The sequence below is a fragment of the Cinclus cinclus genome, chromosome 10 (genome assembly GCF_963662255.1).
Source record: "Cinclus cinclus chromosome 10, bCinCin1.1, whole genome shotgun sequence".
Taxonomy (NCBI): domain Eukaryota; kingdom Metazoa; phylum Chordata; class Aves; order Passeriformes; family Cinclidae; genus Cinclus; species Cinclus cinclus.
The window spans coordinates 19603459-19616425 of NC_085055.1; the positions used below are offsets into that span (position 1 = coordinate 19603459).

General features: G+C 48.1%; 1 protein-coding gene across 1 annotated transcript in view; it reads left to right on the forward strand.

The window, feature by feature from the left end:
* NGEF (neuronal guanine nucleotide exchange factor) overlaps positions 1-11941 on the forward strand; it is a 34924-nt gene extending 22983 nt beyond the window's left edge. The window contains exons 7-15 of the mRNA XM_062499469.1: positions 107-259; positions 2231-2360; positions 3113-3187; positions 5122-5211; positions 6789-6952; positions 8095-8250; positions 10701-10780; positions 11255-11359; positions 11769-11941. Coding sequence (XP_062355453.1) covers positions 107-259; positions 2231-2360; positions 3113-3187; positions 5122-5211; positions 6789-6952; positions 8095-8250; positions 10701-10780; positions 11255-11359; positions 11769-11941 — 1126 coding nt within the window. The remainder of the gene's footprint in view (positions 1-106; positions 260-2230; positions 2361-3112; positions 3188-5121; positions 5212-6788; positions 6953-8094; positions 8251-10700; positions 10781-11254; positions 11360-11768) is intronic.
* Positions 11942-12967: the final 1026 nt, after the last annotated feature.

A 12967-nucleotide genomic window follows, 5' to 3' on the forward strand; every position in this document is an offset into this window, starting at 1 on the left:
GCAGCTTTAGGTAACTGTAATTGTAGAAAGATGGAGGAGCTGACTTCTGGGAATTGCCTGGGACAGATAGGTCACAATTAATATGGGCGCTGACTTTCTCATTTAGCTTCCTGTTGGACCTTGAGCAGCGGGTGGAAGAGAACATCGTGATTTCGGACGTGTGTGATATTGTCTACCAGCACACAGTTAATCACTTCTCTGTGTACATCACCTACGTCTCCAACCAAACCTACCAGGAGAGAGCCTACAAGCAGCTTCTGTGAGTTCTAGTTCTAGTTGCTGAATTATTTTGCAAAATTGTACAGGCCATAGATTTAGCTGTAATTTTAGTATTTATGAGAAAGGGCTAGATAGCACAGAAACAGGGTTTCCCACTTCACTATTTCTCACTGCATCTATAAAAAGAAAACACAATTAAAGGCTTTATAGTAAGGATGGGTTGATGCAGGTAACATGACAAGTAAGTGCAAAGCCAACATTTCTCAACAGCTGGAAATATTTATGGTGTATGCAGGGCCATGTCCTTGTGTAATGCCTGTATTTCTAAACTGCAAGTAGAGGCAAGAGGTGGAAGGCCAAGAAAATAGTATAGATCTCTGATGAGAAGAAAAGCCACTGCTTTTCCCAAGCTTCTCAGCAAGGCATTTGACTTTCCTGAATTTCATAACTATTCTTTTTCAGAACAACAGGATTTTCTTAAAAGGAGAGGGGGGGAAAAAAAAAACAACTTTTTTCTTCACATTCTCATGTTATACTCACAGACCTAGACCTGAGGATATAATCCAAGATATTTTTGTAGTATTTTTCAAGTGTAGTAAGTCTTTTTGGTCCAGAAGGAATTCTGTGATGCCAGCTCAAAACAATGAGTGCCCTACAAGCTTGTCTTTGAGAGGAGGAGGATCAATTTTTCTCTAGTTACAGTGTCCTGGATTCTTTGAGGACAGCCCATTGCACATGCTGCAGTGTATTTTCTCCTATAGTATCAGCTGGTTCAGGGGAGTGTAACAATATCTAGTCCCTTCATTTATCTGCTCTCTAACCTTTGAGGAAAAAAAAAAACAAAACACTTAAGGGGCCTTCACTGAGCTTGGCCTGCTGTTATCTCCAAAAAGAGGGTACCACACGGTTTCCTTCAGTCAGAAGTGAGCAATACAGCTGCAAAGTTTGCCTACAGCCATTAACTAAACACTTAGAAGCAAAGCAGCAATGGGCAGAGTTACTTGAGCTTGAAAAGGACCTATTGGAGATGAGGTATTCCTAAATGTGAATTCTGAGGGCATTTCTTTTGTCTGTAGGAATACATAATGCAAATTGAAAAGAACAGACTCATTTTCCCAGGCCCCCAACTAGCACAGGAATTTTTCAACACTTGGTTGAACTCAGAGCCTGAGGTGTGCCACAGTTTCCCCCATTTGACTGTTCCTCAGACACATGCAGTTCCATTCTGCCATGAGTCACACAGTCACACAGGTACCTGCTGCAGCAGGGAGGAACACTGCCAATGCCTTCTTTCGAATGTTGTCAGGAACACACAGTACAGACAGATTTTGCACAGTTAGCAACCTCTTTACATCCATGCTGTTTCCACTAGCCAGGACTCCAGCAGCACAAGCCTTGCTCAGGTTTGCTCAGTCAGTGGCTGCCAGGAAGTTTTGTCTGCCTGTAACAGCCATGACTGCTCTGCTCTACACAGCTGCACCCTCACCTCCTGCAAACATCATCAGGGAAGGCCTGGGCATAGTCCCTGCCCTTCTCAGGCCAGATAATGATTTCCATCCTCTAGCTAGGCAGCAAGGAATATTTAAGCTTGAGTTACTTTGTGACTTGTCTTGTTCTTATGACTGTGTGAATTTCACCTTATCACAGAGTTCCAACTGTGTAAAAACATATAATTATGCCTCTGACTCATTTACTTGGACACACACCCCATTCACATACACCTACACACGCAGTGTATGCTGCTGAGCTAGATATGAACACATGTGAACACTGCCGTGGCTTGTACATTAGAAGTCTATTTTTTCCCTCCCCCAACACTATAAATAGTTTTAGATTTAAACTAAAATACACCCAGAGGCATTCAGTCCCCTCTTTTTCTCTTCTCTCCTACTGGGAGAGGCCAGGCAGATGCTGTCTCTGGGGCCAAGCTCTTTTTGGGTTACCAGCCATATACCGGAATCCCATGGAGGGTAGCACTCAAAGTTCTCAGCTTCTCTGTCTCTCCTCTCAGCCAGGACAAACCAGCCTTTCGAGATGTGATCTCACAGCTAGAGCTGGATCCCAAGTGCAAAGGCCTGTCCTTTTCTTCCTTCCTGATTCTGCCATTTCAAAGGATCACTCGACTCAAGCTGCTGGTGCAGGTAAAGTTTTGCTCTTCTCTCTCTCACAAAGGACTTCTGGATTAATCCTGGAATTTTCTTTTCCAGCAGCTGTGAATGGGGCTTAGATACAGCCACGACTGACCCTAGAACTGGATGAAGCCTTTCCACAGAGTCAGACATTCACCACAACTATGGAAAAAGGATTTCAGTCACTCAGAGTCCATCCCCAAATTAGTGTTAAATTTGCCAGATAGCTTTTGCTGAGTGAAAGAGTTGAGGAGGAGCTTTGTCAAGCTGCCAGAAGGGGTAGCAACAGCCCATTAACGCAGCTGCCTGATGGTTAGGATTGGTGACACACATCTGCAGAACAGCTGGATGACATAGGGATGCTGCACCATGGTGGCTTGGACCAGTCAGCCATTTTCCTCCTGTGCTTTCCCATTTTATCTAAACACTGCTGGAGAACATGCTTCTAGGGATGAGGAAACAGCTCAGTCCCAAACGGTCTTATCCCATTGGGATTTCCAATAATACTGTCTGTTAGTGCCAGCTCTAGTTATTTATTAAGTTAGTTTTATAAAATAAGGATGTACTTGTTGTATTTCTCTTAGATATAAGGTCAGATGGGAACAGGTTTTAATGAGAAAGAGGAAATAAGATGTGAGAGTCACTGTACTGTGTCACCTTTGCTGTAATTAGGCTGATGGCCAGAAGTAATTTGCAGGCTAGCAAAGACCCTTCTGTTCTCTCACATTGGGATCAGGATTAACATGGCCTTTTGTTCCCTGCAGAATATTTTGAAGAAAGTGGAAGAAAAATCTGACAGGGAATCCACTGCCCTGGATGCACATAAAGAACTGGAAACGGTAAGTTTGAATAAGTTAACAGAAGGCCAAGATTAAACCACCATGCTCATTTCACACACACACATCCCCCTGAAAAGATCACCTTCAGGCTACATTCTATCCCCTGAGCTGTTTCTTTGGATCCTGTCACTGTGTTTCAAGAGGGTTTTTTTTTTCTAAAGTCTGAAAGATGGACTAACCTACTTGCATTTAGATGTTCCTGACAGCGAATCTCTTGCTAACAATAGATGTATGTTTCTGCCATAGGAAAGGGCAGAGAATGTTTTCCCGTAGAGTCTCCAAGAACACAAAATGTTTTTGCAGACACCTGAAGCTGATGAATCCCTCTGAAAGGTGTTATTAGGTGCAGAATAAAACTGTGTCAGGTTTTCTCTGACACTACACACTTCTTCCTCTGACCTAGAATAACAGCTTCCTAATGAAGTACACAAGCCAGCTTTCAGTCCTCTTCCCTGAAGCTGATAGGTAGGTGTGATGTTCAGTTGTGCTGGTTACCGATGTGTACAAAACCCCAGGAAGTCAGTGGGATGTTTCCTATCTGGGCTGTTCCTGATGTGGTTAGACAGGATAATGCAGTATCTGAATGGTCTAGACATAGCTGGCAGCTATATGGGCTAGGATAGTGTTTCAACCCTTCTCCATCAAAAGCTTGGAAAATCTCCTGACTCCTGCAGTTCAACACAAGTATTTGAAGTTAAAAACTGTGCTAGAACATCAGCCTGAGGATGGGCCTGCAGTGTCTGACTGAAACACTAGAACAGAACAGGCTCTTGGATTTGCCCTGAACCAGTCTAGGAAGTGTATGCTTGGAGATCACTAGGGATAAAGACAGGGACTTTATCAATGAAGGATATTCTGCATTGAGTTAGTATTTGCAGAATCCCTCTTGACACATCTGGTAGCCAATTATTTTTCCATTGGTCATGGGCCTGAGGAAGGCTGTTCCTGTAGCATGCAGATGACTATAGCTGCTGATGGAAAGTTGCTGGGTTTGTATTCAGTTACAAGTGACTCACGTGATCAGTTTACTAATTCTTTTGCATGGTTAAATACTCACAGGTGAGTGTTTAAGCTTACAAACCTAATATCCATCTAGGTACAGCAATCACAACAGAGACCACCTGATACTTACTTTTACTGTAGGCTTATTTTCTTTCTATTTGGGAGGTAAGAGCTGATCACAGTTTCAGTTGCTGATATTCTGATAGATTTTGAGTAGCAGAAACAGAGGACAAAGTGGATCTTGTTCTCCAATATGATTTTTCTACCTAGCCAGTTCTCAAGAGAGTTGCTCCTTATGAAACAGACAGTGGCATTTAGGTTAAGGTCCCTGTAACAGCCTAGTGCTTGCACGTTGGTTGTGGTTTTTCAGTTAGAAGTTTGTACTCAGAACACAGCTGGACTCTGTATGATGAACGTCTCTTTTCCTAGGACATTTCATAGCCCTGGCATCTAGTGCTGCTTGGCAGAACTACAGCATCTGCATTTTTGAAAAGATGTTTGGCTTCATTCTCTCCTTGAAGATGATACTGCACATGTACCTTGTTTGAAATGTTTGGAACAGGGAAAATGAGATACATGGTGTGTCAGGATATGGAAAACAAGCTGGTTCTTTTGCTGTGCAACCAGAAGCCCTGTATTATACTGTCTAATTATACTATTACTACAGTAACTGAATGTAGGTACCTAATATGTCCTCTGACAGTCAGCTTCCACCTGTAACGCTTTCTAGGTGTTTGGGAGCTTTTTGGTTGTTTGAGTTTTGGGGTCTTTTTCCCCTTCTCTTTTTCATGCACCCACAAAAGAACTTGTCTCTGTCAATTCCTTTTACAGCAGGGCACTTACCTCATCATGGTCAGGCCTTTTCATGCTGTACATCATAACTTCCCTGCTTAAGGCCAGCAGAGACAAACCTTTGTGCTCTCTTTTGCCAGGTGGTGAAAGCATGTAATGAAGGTGTCCGGAAGATGAGCCGAACAGAGCAGATGATCAGCATCCAGAAGAAACTAGAATTCAAGATCAAGGTATAAGCACAGGCTGGGCAGTTTTGGTTCACTGTCTGCACTTTGCAGACAGCCTCCAAAGGGGCTGCTGCAGGCACAGCAGCTCTGTATGTGCTCAGGGCACACCCACTGCAGAGGCTGGGGCAGCACCAAGGCCAGTGTGGTGTGCATGACACAGGTGAGACACACTGGCATCATCTCTCGTGTGCACTGTGCTCCTGTTCCAGCACTCAGGTCTTGCTCTTCGCTCTTCCCTCTCTTCAAAACACAGGTCTGCTTTGACCTGTTATTTTGCATACAATTATGTTAAAGGTGGGTGAAAACTACCAAGCAAAGTACTTTAAAACTGAAAAATACACAAAGACTACCTCACCATTTTAATTCTTTCCTATACTTAGGCATTGTGTACTGTCTCTAAATACCTTCTGCTGATCTGTTTTGGGTCCACTGAGGGAGTTACTAAATCAGTATTGTGAGGTGTCTGATCAGATCTCAGTTGATATATACCATGAAATTCCAGTGCTGAGTATAAAGTCTTCAGTTCTTTTCTTGAATGCTATAGAGATGCTTCCCAGGTATCTCTGCTTCACAAACTTTAAGGATCATATTTGCTTCCAAGCAATCTTTTTACGTACCTGAACAACCAAAAAAAACCAAAAAACAAACAAACAAACAAACAAAAAAAAACAAACAAAAAAAAACAAACAAAAAATTGTTTTTTATAGAGTAATTTACCAGTGTGTCAGAGCTAGACCACAGTCCACAGGACAGTAGTAGATTAGAGATGCTACCCAGTTGCCTCCACCTCTTGTAAAGCTGAGGCTGCATTGACAGGCAGGAGCTGGTTCATCTCTGGGGCTGATCTGCCTTGGGAACTGGCACAGGTAGGGCTCTTCCGGGGAGAAGAGTGCAAGGAGTTGAAAAGAAAGATTGTGCCACTGTGCATGTGATGAGCACTGAGAGTGAAGGTGGAAAGAGTGACAGTTATACAGGCATTTTTTAATATTTCAGTCATTTGGAAGTGTAGTGTTCTTCTAGTACAAGATGTGCTTTGTTCTAGGTTTCTTGGTTTTAGCACAATACGTGTTGAAACTCCAGCAGAAGGGCTGTGGTAGGTGCATGGACAGTATCTCCTCCTGACTGGGACAGACCAAAGGAAACCTGTTTAACTCTGGGGGATTTTTTGTAGCAAAAAAGGAAAAATTCATGGTTTTGAAAATCAGTCTTAGTATTTAGGAAAGTTCAGCCTAGGTGATGTGATCTCTCAGAAAGAGATCAGGACATAGGCCGTTGTTTCATTCTGGAACTTGGCACTCTAGCATTGCCATCTTTAAACGTCTGTCCATCCTCAGCCCTGCTGTACCCCTGTCCGACTTCTGTCACACTGTGCTGGGCTGCATGGATGGCAGAGCCCTCTCCTCAGCCCACTCTTGAGCCCTCTCTTTGCAGCTCTGCTCCAGCCTCTGCTGTGCAAGTTGTGGTGATGGGAGCTCACCACCCTTCCTTTTGCATCTCTCGGTGCTTTCAGCATCACAACCACTTGAATCTGTGGAGTTTTGCTGCTCTCCCAAACTTTACCATCTTTGCCTCCCTTCTAGTCTGTACCTATCATCTCTCACTCCCGCTGGCTGCTGAAGCAGGGGGAACTGCAGCAAATGAATGGTCCGAAGACATCACGAACGCTTCGCACCAAGAAACTCTTCAGAGAAATCTACCTGTTCCTTTTCAATGATCTGCTGGTCATTTGCCGGCAAATTCCTGGGTGAGTGCAAAATTCAGGTAGTAATTGTAATTACTTTTTACAGTTCTAATTGAAGTAATGAAGGATACTTCATTAGTTCTATTGCCCCAGGTTTATCCAGCCTGTCATGCTGTGACCCCATCCTGTCCCTCAGGCACAGGGAGGGCATCCTGGCCTGACATGTATTCCTCCCTCCAGCAGTCACCTTGCCTGTGAGCACAGCTGATTCTTCATGGGTGGCACAGCTCTCTTCAACTGAAAATTCATGGCCAATAGGAGTTAAACAGATCCCAGGACAGATCTGCCAGCAGGGTGACTATACATCCAGCAGCTTCTGCAGGGTGTTAATGAGTTACACTGGCAGGTGGGTTGACCTTGGAGACCTGTCTTCCTGTCAAGAAATGATTTTTGACTCATTGCTGCCTGAAGAGCAGCTCAGCTTTAGTCAGTTAAAACTGTGAAATCCAACTAGAAAGTTAGAGTAGCAGGGAGGGATATAAATTTCGGCCTGAGGCCAGCAGTTGTATTTGACACAGTGTAACCTACCTCAGGAGAAGGAGAAGGAAGAGCAGGAGGAGGAGGAGAAGGAGGAGGAGGAGAAGGAGGAGGAAGAGCAGGAGGAGGAGGAGGAGGAGGAGGATCCTGTTGTGCTGATTGTGTCTTGTGCAAGCAGACACCAGTGAAATACAGCAGCAGAGAACAGCACACTCTTTGTGGCGTTAGTTAGACCCACTGGTAGGAAGCATCTCGCTGGTCCACTGTTCCTAATGAACGAGTCGCCGCAGTGTCTGTACGCTGGGAAATGTTTTGCTTCTGTGGCAACTTGTATCCAGAAAACACAGAGGTACTTCATAAATAGGAATGAATTAAGCCTCACAATCCCCTTTGAGGGAGTGCCATCTGTTTTGGACATGGGGAGCTCAGACAGAGCAAGCAACTTGTTCCAGGCCATAAAGGATGCCCAAGGCAGAGCATGGGGAGGGCTCCTTGCTTTGCAGTGGTTTTTCATAGCCACACGCTCATCCCTTCCCACAGCAGGACATCTTTTTTCCTCCTGGCATGGAGCAGCTCCTGGTCTGTGTCCTCAGTATAGTTCTGGGTGGCTGAAGTCAAAGTCTCCTGCAATAACCACAGTTTTTTCTAATCTCTTTAACCTCTCCTAGGGACAAGTACCAAGTGTTTGACTCTGCTCCCCGAGGGCTTCTGCGGGTGGAGGAGTTAGAAGATCAGGGGCAGAGTTTGGCCAATGTCTTCATCTTGAGGCTGCTAGAGAATGCAGATGACCGGGAGGCCAGCTACATGCTGAAGGCATCATCCCAGTGAGTACCAGTCACCCTGCCAGCATTCAGCAGTGCTCTTTCCCTACATTCTGTCTTCATGGGGACCAGCTGTCCAGGCTTTCCAGGGGTGGGGAGGGAGGGATCCCACTACTGCAGCTGAGCTGGCCCTACCAACCTCTCTGCCCAGCATAACTCCTCTGAAAGGCACTGGTCACCTAAGCAGGTTTCTCTCCTGTATGGTGTAATTGAGGCATCTGGGATGGTGGACAGACAGGCAGTCCCTGTTCTGGGACAGAGAGGTCAGAAATTAGCCCAGACACTGGGTCCCAGCTGATTTACAACCTGCAGCATATTCAGAAAGTAAAACCAAGCAGGATATACAGGGCACACTCCAATGGCTGCACTGACTCACAAGAATCATTGCCATGCCTGACCAGCCCTGTGGAGCAAAGTGTCTCCTGCAGTGGGTGAAGGTGGGAGAAAAAGCTACTTCCTCTGTGTCTCCACAGCCAGTGCCAATCTTGTGCAGCTCTTCTGCTGTTCAGGGCCTCCTTGTCTCCCTGGATACAGGTTTTCTGGCTTACTGATTTTTCACTTCAGGCTCCAACAAGCTCAGGCTGGGCAAATGATTTAGCTGTACTTGTACCAACCCAATTGTTTTGGAGCACCAGGAAGGGCTTTCTCACTGACCCAAGCATTACCAGGCCCACATTTTCTAGCCACCAGCTAAACAGCTCCTAAAGACAATGCACATCCCCAGGCTGATATTGTCTGCTGTCAGTAGGCTGATGTTCATCATCCATATTCCTAAATGAGCACCAGCCCTGGGGTTGCACCCTGACCTCCCCCCCGCCACCACCACTGCAGCATCAGGATGATGAGCCCCCACTACAGTGAGCAGCTCTACCTTCTCCCCAGACATATGGCTGCAGCTCTGCTGCACTGAAAATAGAGATGTCAGTCACACTATGCAGGGCAAGCGCACGTGTGACGTCTGTGAGGCTTGGCGGTGCAGCAAATGATAAACCAGGCCACGATTTGCTCAGCTCTGGGGAGGCAGACAGAGCTCTGTGCTCTGCATCCTGTCCCGTCTTCTAGCAGGTATGTGATCCAGAACATGGCTTGCCAACAGGTCCTGAGCACTGAAATGTGACATATCAACTGCTGAAGGCTGCCTTTTCAGAGATGCAGGAATTATGGAGGCAGTACCAGGCACAGACTGAGAAAATAAACTGTTAGAAGAGATAAGTGGGTGACAAACAGAGATTTCTGTTTCTGTTCTTCAGCTCTTGCATCAGGCAACCATGACCTGCTCAGTGGCAGCTTGCAGCTCATGCCCTGGGTGGGCTCTGCCAGGAGCTGACACTATTTGGACACAGCCAGGTGCACTGATAGAACTGGAGTGTGAGTGGGCTCCTTGCAGGCTGAGAGGAGCTGGGCACTGTGGGTGGATCCATGGAGCCCCGCAAGGCTCTGTGTGCAGGGCCAGCATGCAGACAGGGCCACAAGTATGGCAAGACTCTGGGTTTGATCTCTACATGTTACAGCTCCTCTGTGCACAAGGCCCTCACCCTGCACATCTTCGTGTGGTGTGACCTGCAGGTGTTTCCACTGGTCTTTGGCCTTGTTCTTCATACCTGAAGCATAAAGTATTCCCATCCCAGATCAACCTGCCAGCACTTGTCCTTTACATCCCCCTTTTAGGCCCCTCTCCTCCCTGAAGACACTCCCATGGCTTTTCATGTGTGTCAGGCGGAGGTTTTCAAACCACCTGAGAAGGTAGAAAAGTCTGGCTCTCTGGCAGCTGGAAGCACAGCTGGTCCTCCAGGCAGAAGCTGGAGCCTGTGAAGGTGAACTGCCCATTTCCTGGTGGGGTTGAGGGAAGCCTGAGGGGAGCCAGACCTGGGACTTCTCCAGTGTTTGTGAGATCTTCACCCTCCCAACTGCAGGTCCAGGTTTTGCAGCATGCTGTTCACATGGGTTTTGTTGCCAAGCAAGTGGTTCCCTTGGTGTGCTGCAGTGCTCTTCTGCAGAGGAATTAATCAGCTCTGCCCTTTAAGTGTTCCTACACAGCAGTTGCAGGAATAAATGGTTCCTGTAACTGCTTATCTCCTGGAAAAACTGCTCCTCTTGACCAGCCCAGACAGGAGCTGCCTTTGCTTGTTACTTCTCAGAGAATGTCAGGGCCCCCACCTTGCTGCTGGCTCTCAGCAGCAATGCTAGCAGAGAGACCCCCCCAGAGAGGGACAGTGCTGCCTGGGGGACAGCCAGGGCTGTGCAGCAGGGCCCTGAGCACTGTGTCACATGTGACATCCTAACAAGGGTGTGCAACAGTGAGGCTCCGCACCACCACTGAACCCAGGACCCCGGTGGGGCAGGCAGGAAAAGGCTGGGAGGAGCAATATGAAGTCCTGAACTGTCTGGGCAGAGGAATTAGGGCCCCTACAACTCTTTCATGTTTATAGCTTTGGTTTGTCTCTCCTATCCAGGAGTGAAATGAAGCGCTGGATGATTTCACTAGCCCCAAACAGAAGAACGAAATTTGTTTCATTCACATCCAGACTTGTTGGTAAGAGACACAACATGGGAGCAGGGAGCTCTTCACCTCTACCCCAGGGCACTTTATTCTGCCCTGATCTCAGTGCAGCCACATATCTGGCACCTATACCAAAGCTGAACCCTCTCCTTGGGCTCCCCTCCTTTTCCACCATGAATACCTGCTTGTCTCTGGGCCTGGGCTTGTCCCTGACCTCAACCCCTTTAACCTGGGCTGGGCTGCACCAGCACTCTCCCTCCCATCCAGGCTGCTTGTGGCTGGCTGCTCATGGCTACCACTGTGGTGGTGACATGAACCCAGCTCCCTTCTCAGGAGTTGCTTCCCCAGTACCTGTGGCTGGGGCACTTCCTGGCTTCCCCAGAGGCCCTTACCAGATCAGATGGACCATGTACAGAGCTTGTGGAGGGCTACATCCACCCAAACGATGCTGTTCTTCAAGAGGCTCCATCCCTGTCTGTCCCTCACTCTTGCCCTCTTCCTTGGCAGACTGCCCGCAGATCCAGTGTGTCCACCCATATGTGGCCCAGCAGCCTGATGAGCTCTCCTTAGAACTGGCTGATGTGCTCAACATCCTGGACAAGACAGATGATGGTAAGGGGATGGGATGGGAGTCCCTGTGGAAGGATGGGCTATTCTTAGCTTCATGATGGTTTCTCAGCCATGTGGTCCTGCTCTCTGGGGTACTCTTGTAGCTGGTGGTCTCAGTCACATTGGGTGTCTGCTGGGGACTATTGCTGTGGCTCCAGGGGCAGCGGAGGGCACGTGGTGGCAGTAACGCGTGCTTTCTCCTGGCATCCCTTGAGTCAACTGTCCTCACATGATGCTGCTCGGTGAGCAGGCCTCCTTGCTGGATGGACCACCAGAGTCTGCTCCAGCACAGGCCTCTGAGTAGCTTCCAGAAAGCTCTGCCAGCTCCAATGGCTCTTTCCAGCACAGCTGCCCCAGTGCAGGAGCAAGGGCCAGTCCTGCCCAACTTATGCCTGTCTCTGTCTATGCTCAGGCTGGATATTTGGGGAACGTCTTCACGATCAGGAGAGGGGCTGGTTCCCCAGTTCTATTGGGGAGGAGATCCTGAACCCCAAAATCCGAGCCCAGAACCTGAAGGAGTGTTTCCGGGTGCACAAGTCAGATGACAGTCAGAGAAGGAAACTGGGAAGCAGAAACCGCCAATGACCACCGGCATCCCCAAGCATCTGGAGTGCCTCAGAGAGGCAGAAGACAGAGGCTGCCAGTTGGGAGGAGGTGGCAACTGTGGGACACTGTGGGGGACCTGGTGCACTGGACAAGGCACACATACCCATGAACAAACAGACTTGTTCGTAGGCCCCCCAGATGCACTGTTTTTTTCCTGGAGATCAGTGCTTTAAACTGTAAAATAACCCTTTTTCCAAGTGTTCTGTAAAGCCCCAAAGAGCATGAGCTCAACAGACATTGACCGAAGACCACCGTGTGCTGGCCAGATGAACCACATGTGCTGGCAGGAGCTGGCTCAGGCTGCTTGGGAAAGGCAGTAGCCACACACATCACCGAGCAATTAATATCACTCAGTTTTAAGCACTAACAGCTCATTGCTACCTTCCAAATCCGGAGTGCCCTGAACCCAGCATCTCACAAGGGCAGAACTGAGGTCAAGCAGCAGTCCCAACTCTCTCTCAGAGCTCACTGGCAACAGGCTGGGATGAGCCCCAGGACCTCCACCACCCTAGTCCTGCTGTGAAACTGCTGGGCTCATTCCTACAGGCAGACCCTCAATCTGCTTCCAGTCAAATGCTCTGCAGTGCTCCACACCCATCTCTTCAGCAGCAGCCCAGCCTTGCCCGTCCTGATCCACGTCTCTGCCTGCCTGATAGCCTTGAAGCACATCTGGGCCCTGTCCCATGGCTCAGCCCACTCTTCCACAGCCTGCCCTCCCTTCTGCAGGGCCATTGCAGAACCCCAGCATCATGGCCTTTCCTGGCTCATCATGCACTTGTGGTCTTTGCTACTCCCTGCTGCTAAGCCCAGAGCAGGGGTGGCTATGCCAGCGCCGTCTCGCACAGCACACAAACCACAGGAGCGCCAGCCCCCCAGCTGCCACACAGCAGGTGAGTGACCTTAGCTGCTGCCCCCGTGTGCTCGGGGAGGCCCCGCAACCGCTGCCTGCATGCTCGTAACCCACCCCCACCAGCCTCCCTGTACAGGCTCACCTCGGTGTATATA